At 35.7% G+C, this 10,580-nt stretch overlaps 1 protein-coding gene across 1 annotated transcript; it reads right to left on the reverse strand.

The window, feature by feature from the left end:
• Positions 1–6,795: 6,795 nt before the first annotated feature.
• LOC143179670 (uncharacterized) lies at positions 6,796–7,576 on the reverse strand. Its single transcript, XM_076378983.1, has 5 exons — positions 7,529–7,576; positions 7,389–7,455; positions 7,318–7,347; positions 7,185–7,247; positions 6,796–7,112 (listed from the first exon to the last, which is right to left on the reverse strand). Exons 1-5 carry the CDS (start codon positions 7,574–7,576, stop codon positions 6,796–6,798), a joined length of 525 nt encoding a protein of 174 aa, XP_076235098.1.
• Positions 7,577–10,580: the final 3,004 nt, after the last annotated feature.

A 10,580-nucleotide genomic window follows, 5' to 3' on the forward strand; every position in this document is an offset into this window, starting at 1 on the left:
ATGAGAAGGTAAGCTAACGCTATTGTGGCCCCCATATTTGCAAAGAGCGATCCTATCTGAGGAATTAATTGCATGGACATGTGACTTGTGCTTTATTAATTTTAGAAGCAACTATTATTGAATAGTTTTCAGGTGCAACTTACAAATTATATTTCAGACTAATAGCTTTTTTACTAGAAATACAGTGATTTTGCAAAAGCTGAGGAACTATTTTAGCATTTCAGTCAATATATAGAACAGAAATAATACACCAGAAATAATTAAATCAGTTAAACATAAATAACAGGTGTATCGTTTTTACCTGTCATTTCAACACGGCTTGATTAGGCATTCAAATTGAACCAACGTCTCGATCATCGTCGCATCAAGCGAAATCAGGATTTACAATCCCGATTAATTGCCAAACAACAATTGCAGTGTTTCGGGACGTAACAACAAACACAGATCGATAACGAGAATCCTTTCTAATCGAGAGTAATATTGAATATATTACACATATTGTTAACTTCAAATTATTACTCGCCAGTCAATTCATGTGTTTAATAATATTATAACCCCCAACAATCATGTAAGATGTAAAAGCACCAAGCAGTTGAGTTCGATTAGAACTCTAGTTCCCACAAAAAATATCCAAAAGAATTAAACCACAAAAAATCCCCCAAAAAATTAAACCACCTAAAAAAACACCCAAAAGATATTAATCCCACAGAAAATGCCCAAAAAATTTAATCACCTCAAAAAAGCATAGAAGAGATATTAATCCCCCTAAAAAAGCATCCAAAAGATATTATATAACACCCTAAAAAGCATTCATAAGGTACTCATATGCAGGTAGAAGGTATTTTGAGCAGCAGTCCTCAAGATTCTTAGTGAGCAGGTCCCAATCAGTACGAGCGTTTTTACCTTAAATGACTTATTTTTATAATAGAATTTTTGGGAGTCCATAGTTACAACAGGGTGTAACAAAAATATTGTAGTTCTTTGAAAGGGGTAATTCAGGGGGTGATCTGAAACAACTTTTTCCTTAGCAAAAATGTTAGTTGAGGCTTTGTTAACGAGTTATTAACGAAAAACACCGGCCAATAAGAGCGCCAGTTTGCCGCCTGAGCGACAGCGGTAGCGTTGAGTACGCGCTAGGTGCTACGGTTGTACTCTGAACAAGAAAGTTGGCATGCATTGAAAGAAATAGCATTGGTATGAAAATATTCGCATAACGTATAAATGAAAAAACAATGCAACAAAAAAATGAACGGGGAATTGGAGAATTAATGTTGAAGATAAAAATGTTGAAAGTAGTCTGCGTTAGATTTAAAAAACAATAATCATTAATGAATTAAATGCAATTCACCTGCAGTTTGTAAACCTGTGTCACTGTGTTACTGTAACGATCCTGGTCATCGACCGTCGAAAGGTTTATGCTCGGGTAGAATTTTTTCAAAGAAGCTCCTTGTACCTCCCCGTTTAATTTCAGTTGAGACATTCCTTGTTCGGACAGTCCGAGATCACGTCTCCTTCGAAGCCAAAGCAATAAAGCCATAAATTATCTAAACGCGTACTCCGGATCTCTGCTAAGGTACTTAGACTGGTCTTAGCAGCGACAACTCGACATGTGTTGCTAAAAATTTTTCTCTTATTCTTCGGGAACGGAAAAGACTTTCTCTTCTTCGCGAACGCTTTTGGACCGATGCACGATGTATCTGTTTCCTGTCTCGAAGCATTGGATACGTAGGCAGTAAAAGGTTGGAGTGAGTGCTTTTGTAAAACTGCTTCATGGTCTGTTCGTTGTATACTTCTGCAAATCGCATGTTTTCTTGGCGGATTCTGATTTTTTTCTTTCTTAATCTTATTGTCGTAGTGGGAGTTAACTCATAATAGAACGATGAGAAACTACGTGGAGGTGGAAGCAGCTTCTCTGGAAAAATTCTACCCTAGTGTAACGTCCCTAAACCTATGCTACGTTGTCCATGGAAGAGCGGTTTTCCAATGGACGAAAAGATGGCGGTCCGTGTGGCGTGCGGTTAAGGAGTTAAAATCCAAAGCTTATATCTTTCTTAACAATAATTTATTCAATAATACTTATTCTGATCCTAACGTGTTGGGAAATCCGACGCTGGTTGTATACACAACCGAGGAGGGTGTAGTGGAGTTCCAGGAACACTGGACGAGGCAATAGCAGGGCATAAACAGCAGGACGCCAGGCCCTCCTAATTGGGGACAGTCTTGGGTTGCGTTGGAAAGCGACAAGTCGTGGCAGCGAACTGTCTCAACCCGAAGGAAGAATAAATCTTCATTTGCATAAAAGACATTCTTTGTATCATTTATTGCGTTTAGTCTTACAAACGTTAATACAACAATGATAACTATTCTAATCTGGTTAAATAAAATCATAAGATGATATGAGGTTATATTATATGTGATTATCTATTTGTGAGGTTATATTGAACGTGATTATAATTATCTATAAATTATCTCGATAACGCAAGAGCTGTGCAAATACGATATATATATGTCGTTAAACGAGAGTTAGGTTATGTAAGTATTTATACTATTCGCGGTAGAGTATCCTCTGTACAAAGTGAAGTGTATTGTGTGTGTGTGTGTGTCTGCAATAGATCTTGTCTCGCACGCCCTGGTCGCTGCCAAAGCTATAGGTGGCTATAAGCTCGGAGCGGTCTCAAGGTTTCATGAAACATATAATCTTTGCCTTAATTGCCTAAGCATCCGTAAGCCCTTCGTTGTCTTTCCTGCATCAGTCGCTACCTTCGAGAAAAGACTCTTCAGGAGCGGTCTTAGAAATGTGCCCGACTAGGAATGGCTTCTAGTGCTTGTTGGCAGGCGATTCGTCTGCTTCTGGCGAGTACGAACTCTATATTAAAGGAGCATCAACTACTATTTGTTAGAACGGTCGCTACCCCTAAAGGAGCGGTCTCGATCTATTAGTGTATCAGCTTCCTCCAAGATGTCGCCCGCACTGCTCTTCACAGGAATCGTCGTAGTGTACCTGTCATAAGGTTACTTCAGACTGAACCTGTAAAGGAGCATCAAATACTCTTGATCGCTGGAAAACGGTCGCTACCTCTAGAGGAGCGGTCTCGATCTCACTGGACGAGTATATCATCTGCCTTCAAGATCTTCATCTGTTCGGAACCTGATGCCAGAGCGAAGTGTGTCTCCTGCTGCTTTCGCAGCTCCTTGTATACCCGCTAGTCGGAGTTAGCGCATGCGTAATGTCTTACTTTCTAATGGCAGTCTTATTCTAATCGTGAGTGAAATCGGACGATATACGTTGTTTTTATATTAATATATAATTGAAACTTATAATATATGGTATAAAAATAAGGTACAAGAATATTAGCTGGTGTTAGGATAATATAATATGCAGTAATATAGTAATAAAGTATTAGAAAGATACAAATGTAAAGAGAGATGGTAATAGATAGAGAGAGATAGCAATAGATAGAGTGAGAGCGTAATATATGGAGTGAGAGAGTAATAGATGGAGTGAGAGGGAAGACCGTGGGTCGTTACACTAGCATAAACCATTTCGACGCTCGATGACCAGGATCAGTACAGTGACCCAGAGTCACATGTTTACAAACTACAGGTGAGTTGCATTTAATTCACTAATGATTATTATTTTTTAAGTCTAACGCAGACTACTTTCAACGTTTTTGTCTTCAACATTACTTCTCCAATTCTCTATTCATTTTTTTGTTGCATCGTTTTTTCATACGTTATGCGTTTTATACGTTATACGAATATGAAATTTAGGTATTCCTTGTCCTCTTACATCACGTAATTATTATTCTTGATTCTCCTTAAACAAAAAATCTGTGTATTCGTGTTTTTACGTTGCACGTAGCTTTCCTCGATTTTAATTAATTATTCATTTCAAGTGATAAACAAAAAAACGACTCGGTATTATTTGTTATGTCGTATAATGTGCGTAGCGCGGTCGTGTTAGGCGGCAGAATGTTTTCTGCTCAAACACTATGCGCGTTTACAGTACATTCGACAATGAAATAGAGCAACTGCTTACGTCACCCTCGATGATAAATTAATTATTGTGGATTCGTTTTCATCTAGTTCTATACAGGGCCCCGTAGTGGATGCCTGTTCAAGGGAAGGTGGAGGCTTGTTTGAGGTTCTGATTGTTGAATAGACTGTATTGCGTTTGCAAATCACCCGCTGAATCACCCCTTTCAAGGAACTACAACATTTTTGTTACAGTCTGTAGATATCCGACGGTGGTGTGACATCCAAGTTTCATCGCATACTTTTATGTCGATTTTATCCGAGATATTTATTGTGGGAAGTATAAGACCTAGGTTATATTTAGAAGTTCGACATATGTCGAAATGCGTATTAGAACTGTTGTTGTGTAAGATCAGATCATGTTCTTCTATGGCATTTTCGAGTTTTTCGCTATTTTTGTCTCTAATCGGCAATTCCAGTTTTTGTTGTGAGCGTTAAAATCTCCCATCAGAATGTAATTGTTGCTTATTTTAGAATTTCGAACAATTATATTTCACTCATCTTGAGTACAGGTATTTCCTGTTGCCCTGTAATAGATTATTAAATCAAGCAGGGGATTTATATTACCCATGCGTGTGCCACAGATTTCCACTGTCTGATCTGGACTTTGAATATCGCTTATTTCTGTGTACTCCAGATTTTTACGTATAAATGTTATGATTTCTCCTCCTCTTGAATGTTTTCTGTTCTTCCGAAATATGTGGAAACCCAAAACTTACACGTTGTCCTCTGCTAAAACCTACGATTCAACATAGGCTAGTATATCTATTTTTTGTAGAATGATTAGTAATTCTGTAAATCGTTGTCTTATACTTCTTGAATTCCAAAAAATTATTTTTAGGGTTTCCTTATTTTTTTAATATGCATATTTGGAAATTTAAGGGAGATGTGATAATATTTTATAGCAATCTTGTAGTGCAAATATATAATATTTAATATTTGTGCTATTTATCATCTATTGTACTGAAACTTTCGCTGGGCCGGTCTATTGTAAAAAATTACAACAAAACGACTCAAAACGTATAAAAATACGTTTTATCAGTCTTGCGATACGTCCTTGTGTTTTTCGTTCAGTCAGGAGTTCTTTAAGTTCTGCAAGCATGTTGATCAAAGCTGGAATGTCTTCTGTATATTTTATGGTGGTGGCTGGAATGTTTTCACTTTGATAACTATCCATTAGAAAGTTTGTGATTTCTTCGACACCGAGAGAAAATCTCTGTACGTTTACTAAGATGATGTCTTTCGTTGGCTGTAATTGGCTTGTAATTTCTGCAATGGGGATTGTTAGTTCTGAGAAATTTGTTTGGTTTCTTTAGAATTTGTTTTGGTATTCTTCGAATATTTACCATAGGGCTAGCTTTCTGAGAGCTGTCTACAGATATTATACTAGAGGCAGGTCTTTTTGTACTTGGCAGTGAAGGCTTTGAAGAAAGTGTCTCATCTGTTAATGGATTTGGGTCTGTGCGTTGTGTTTGAGATGGATTTACACTTTCTTCATTATGTATAGGAGTTTTTGAAATAGGTGTTCTCAAATCCGTAGAAGTTGTGAGGTTGGCTAGATTTTGTTTACTATTATTTACGTTTTTACAAAATTTTGCGAGATGTCCCTCTTGTTTGTACAAAAAATACGTTAATTTTTCTGTGGACAGATAGATCCAGTAAAGTGTATCATCACAATTTATTTGAAGAACTTCTGGTAATTTTGCCGACCGGTTGTACGTAAATTTGTTTACGGAAACTCAGAATATGAGTGTAGTCAGGATCATTCAAGCCTGCTCGAATGAATACTATCTGCGATATTGGTTTAATGTTCAATTTGGTAAGTTCAGTTAGTATGTGGTGGGGAATTATTGGACACACGTTAGATAGAATAATTCGTTTATGATTTGTTATCAGCGGTCGAATTTCAAGTGTGTGTGTTTATGTCGATGTTTACTTTACTACAGTTGCTGTGAGTTTGCTGCCGTTCCTTTACTGCCTAGATATAGGTACACTCGACCGTGTGATATACAATGGCCGAAATAATGATAGATTCACTTTAATTTGTTAACATAAACATGTGTTTTATATAGTATTTTTGAATTTATTCATTATTATTTATTCTTTCTAATATAATTAACAAAATACATCATTCAAATGAATAACATAATATAATTTGTGTCAATTACAAATTTTTTTTTAAAACCGTAAAATTTATGTACGAAATAAAGATAGCTTCATTATATATTTTTACATAAAAAATATAATAACAAAAAAAATAAAAATAGTTTAATACTTAGTTGAACCTCCTTTGTTTTCTATTACTTCAAATATTCTGCGTGGCATGGTTTCAATTAATTTTTGTAATGTTTCTAATTTAATTGCAGATCACGCCTCTCTAATCCCATTTTTTAATTTGGAAATAGTGCAATACTGTTTTCCATTAGTGAATACCTTTCACGCTAAAATTCTCCAAAGATCTTCAATGGGATTTAAGTTCGGACTCCTAGATGGCCAAGATAAAACTTCAACTTTTACCCTCTCAAACCAGTTTTTAATTGTTTTTGCACGATGTATTGCTGCATTATCGTGTCAGAATATTAAATTAGGCCCACCAATCTCGTCGCCATATTCATCCAGTATGTATTCTAGTAATTTCTGATATTTTTCAACATAGGCTATTGGCGGGAACCACATTATCGGAGTCTTACCGTTGTTGCCAAATACAGTCCAAACCATTACACATCCTCCGTTTGTTGAAATCCGTCTGGACCATCCAAATTAAATTTGTTTTTCATCAGAAGAAATCACCGTTTTCAATTTTTCAGTCCATGACATATGATTTTTTGCAAACTTTAACCTTTCCTTCTTGTGGAATTTAGTTAGCGGTGTTTGTTTCGCTTTTTTAGTGTATTTAAATGTTCCACTCAATCTCAGAACTTGCTGGACACGTCGAACACCAACTGACAAGTCTAATTTTGTTTTTATTTTAGAGGTATCAAGTTTATTTTGTCGTACTTCTTGAAAAATTTTCCCTTTGTCACACTGTGTTAATTCATTTGGGCGTTCTGTAGATTTCTTACTGCCGTATTTTTTTTCTAATTTTAAAAAATTTCTTGTAACATTTCATGATCTTATAATTCTCCTTGCAATGTTTCTGTTAGAGAGACCCATATTGTGAAAAACAATAATTTGGCCCTTTTCGTTATCATTTAACAATTTTCCCCGTGTCACTATGCTTTAAAAATAGTAAACGAACATAAAATATTTTTTATAATTTTTAAACTTTATAAACCTATGTACTTATCATACAAAAGCGTTCAAAAAATTGGACTATTGTTGCGACGTATATTAGGATGACGAGGACAACGAACGCAGCCAATAGCTTTTTGTGTATAAGGCTTTATTTGTTGGCGGCAGAATGGTTAAACGAAAAGGCGCCTGCAAAGCACAGTAATGTTTAGGTCACTTATGACAAAGCAACAACAACTTAACCTAATTATTACACGTGTACGAGACGCGAGAGAAAAGAAAAAAATAAACATACATTTTTAATGCACATTAATCTTGTGAACATAACATGTTTAACATTTGTTTTCAAATAACTCAGCAAGGAAATAATATGATTTTACACTCTTTATGCATCTCTCTTGCCACCGACACGTTCACGCGTACATGCGGCTTACATCTTTCGAACGGCGTACCCCGGACGGAAGTCAGGTCTTTTGTTTTTTGTTTCTTTGGTTTCGTCCGATTTCGGTCAAACTTTTTGGCGCGCAATTTGAACTTAATGTATAAAGATTAACTCTTAACTTAAAGTTAACTTAAAAATAATTAACTCTCAACAACTATCAATAGCAGTTTTCATATATTTCATCGCGAACCTAAGATTATTTCGTACCTTGTACGTGAGAATTTTCAAAGTGTTTTTGAAAAAAGCACGTCTTCACACTAACACTTTTAATATTCGGCTGACTGCTCATACAGTGTGTAGTGTACATTCTTGCGGAATAATAATAAACACCACAGTACATTTTCGGTAATGTAACGGCCTCTCCTACTCCTGCACCATTGCCCTAAGGTGATCCACTACTTCCTACGCCATGTAACATTTTCGCTAAGGAAAAAGTTGTTTAGAATCACTCCAAGAATCACTCCTTAAATTATCGTACACTTGTTGTCGAAAGCCCTGTATATAGCCATCTCTTTTTTCGCCTAATGCGCTTCTTTTCTACGATAGCTACTCCACTCATGTATAACCCTCTTCGTTGTGTTCATAATATTTCATTAATTATAATTGATTTCAGCTATTAGTTTTATGTACTTTTTTCATTGCATATATTGTAGAATTTGAAGATATACGTACTCAGTTTCACATCTTTCATAATATTTTATAATTACGATTAATGTAAGTTATTATTGTGAATATTAGAATAGGATAGCGACTGCCCTGATTTACAGCGCATGTACATGTTTCAATTTTCAAGTATATAAGGAGGTATTCCAACCGCACCTCGAAAGAGAGACAGCAAGAATAACGCACTGAATATCTCAAAGGCGGCTGATACATTCCCAGAGGTTATTAGAGATCACTCTGTTCGTGACAATGTCCCAACGGTTATAGCGACTGAACTCTATACAGACCAAAAGTCGCTTAGAGATGCTTAACGCATGACGTTGATTATCTTTTTTATTCTGAAAGAATCAGGAGACCGCTCCTGGGTTATTTTTCATAACTGAGGCAGCGACTCAGAGTTCAGCAGATCAAGATCGTTGTTCGACGTAACCTCTCCAAACCTCGCGCTGCGCCGCCTACATTACCGACATCGACAGAACACGTCGCGTTAACCTAACTTTCTACATACTCGAGTATAGAATACAACTCGAAACACCACCGAACAATCATTATAGTTAATTCAGATCGCTAATTGATTATTCATACATGTTATTAACCACTAGCATACATGTCGCTAATGTTTAAATTGAGAATCGATCACACGTTATATCGGTACTCGATGTTTAAGTTACGTCACGAACTACCGTACTCAAGGTAGTTAATAGTTATTTATATCATTTCATTTTCTTTCAATGTTCGATTATTTAATAAGTTTAAATAAATTATTAATGTTAAACAGATCCAAGTCGTAGATTTCACTCTTTTACCGTATGCCATACGAACTCCCACTATCCTAAATTCGTGAGGGACCCGCTCTCCTCTTGAAACCTGTTCCTGCCTTTTCGCCTAGTCCATTGGAACGTTACAATAACGTAAGCAAAAATAGAAGCAATAAACTAGTCGACACGACTAGTGAACCTATCATTATTTCAGCCACTCTACGCGATACGAATCTAATATTTCTGGTCCAATTATTTCACCTACTGCCACTGTATAGTTTTGGATAGAAATACCTTTAATGCTGTCTAGGATTATTGCTTGCTTTTTCGTTTAAAAGTGCGTCTGTTGCTTTATCTGAGCGTAGGAAACTTTGGCGAGTGTTGTCTGTGTGCTTAAATTCATGGTTTTTACTATGATTAGAAACACGTTCTTCTCTTCACTTTAGAATGTTTGGTAAGATTGTCACTAACACATTAGTTTTATCGCATTGATCAATTTGTACGTTTCAGTTGTAAGTGTTTGAAGGAACTCATAAACCTACGTCTTCGATAGCTCGTGTGCGACCTCCCAAAAGCACCTTCAAAAAATATTAATACACAAAAATGAAACCTAAAAAATATTAAATTTCAAAAAAATGTAATTAGAAAATACCCCAAAATATGTTCATTACCACTTGTATTTAATAAAATGAGCCCGCCAAGTACGCTTTGGCTACGCCTTTTTTTGGTTTTTATACGTACTCATTATTTGTGAATGCATTTAAAATATTAATGTTCTATCGTGATTTTCTAATTAACGTGTTGTAGAGAACACTGTACAAACGGGGCAACTATGTAGTTTTGATTTCAGTACCTTCTTTAAGTCAAATAGATTAATGTTTTTTGACGGTTTCGGACTTACCGGGAACTAGAACGCCCTTATCAAGTGGACAACTATTTTTCATTTCAGTACTTTATTCGAATCAAATGGTAATAAACATTTTTGGGGGTATACCTCTATATTATTTTGAAGTTTTCTGGGTTTTATTTTTGTGGATTAATATGTTTTGAAGGTACTTTTGGCGAGATTATTAATATCTTTTCGATACTTTTTGAGATAGATACATTTTTCTGGAGATTTTTTGTTGGTTAATGTTTTTATCAATTTTTTGTGGAATCCAGAGTCCAATCCAAACTCAACTACTTGATGTTTTTACATTTTGAATGTTTTTTTAGGGAGGTTTTCACTTATTTTTGCTATTCACATGTAGAAAATTATTATGTCTGTACAATATAGCATGTCCACGTGTCTTTTTCTTACTTGTTATGCGTATGGATTCTGATTTCTGATACTCTATTGTAATATCTTTTCTAATATAAATATATAGGCGTCCTTACCACCTTGTGGCCAATGCAACTGACGAATGCAGCAATCATCAGCATGCATCCATGTAGAACTCTTTTACCTATAG

The sequence above is a fragment of the Calliopsis andreniformis genome, chromosome 5 (assembly GCF_051401765.1).
Source record: "Calliopsis andreniformis isolate RMS-2024a chromosome 5, iyCalAndr_principal, whole genome shotgun sequence".
Taxonomy (NCBI): Eukaryota; Metazoa; Arthropoda; class Insecta; order Hymenoptera; family Andrenidae; genus Calliopsis; species Calliopsis andreniformis.

Bases quoted from the DNA above. Each gene is read 5' to 3' on its own strand.
- LOC143179670 (XM_076378983.1), bottom strand. From the start codon at position 7,576: ATGTGCATTAAAAATGTATGTTTATTTTTTTCTTTTCTCTCGCGTCTC. The intron at 7,456-7,528 runs GTACACGTGTAA...TGTGCTTTGCAG, and splicing joins TTTCTTTTCTCTCGCGTCTC to GCGCCTTTTCGTTTAACCAT. The intron at 7,348-7,388 runs GTTCGTTGTCCT...TCGCAACAATAG, and splicing joins CACAAAAAGCTATTGGCTGC to TCCAATTTTTTGAACGCTTT.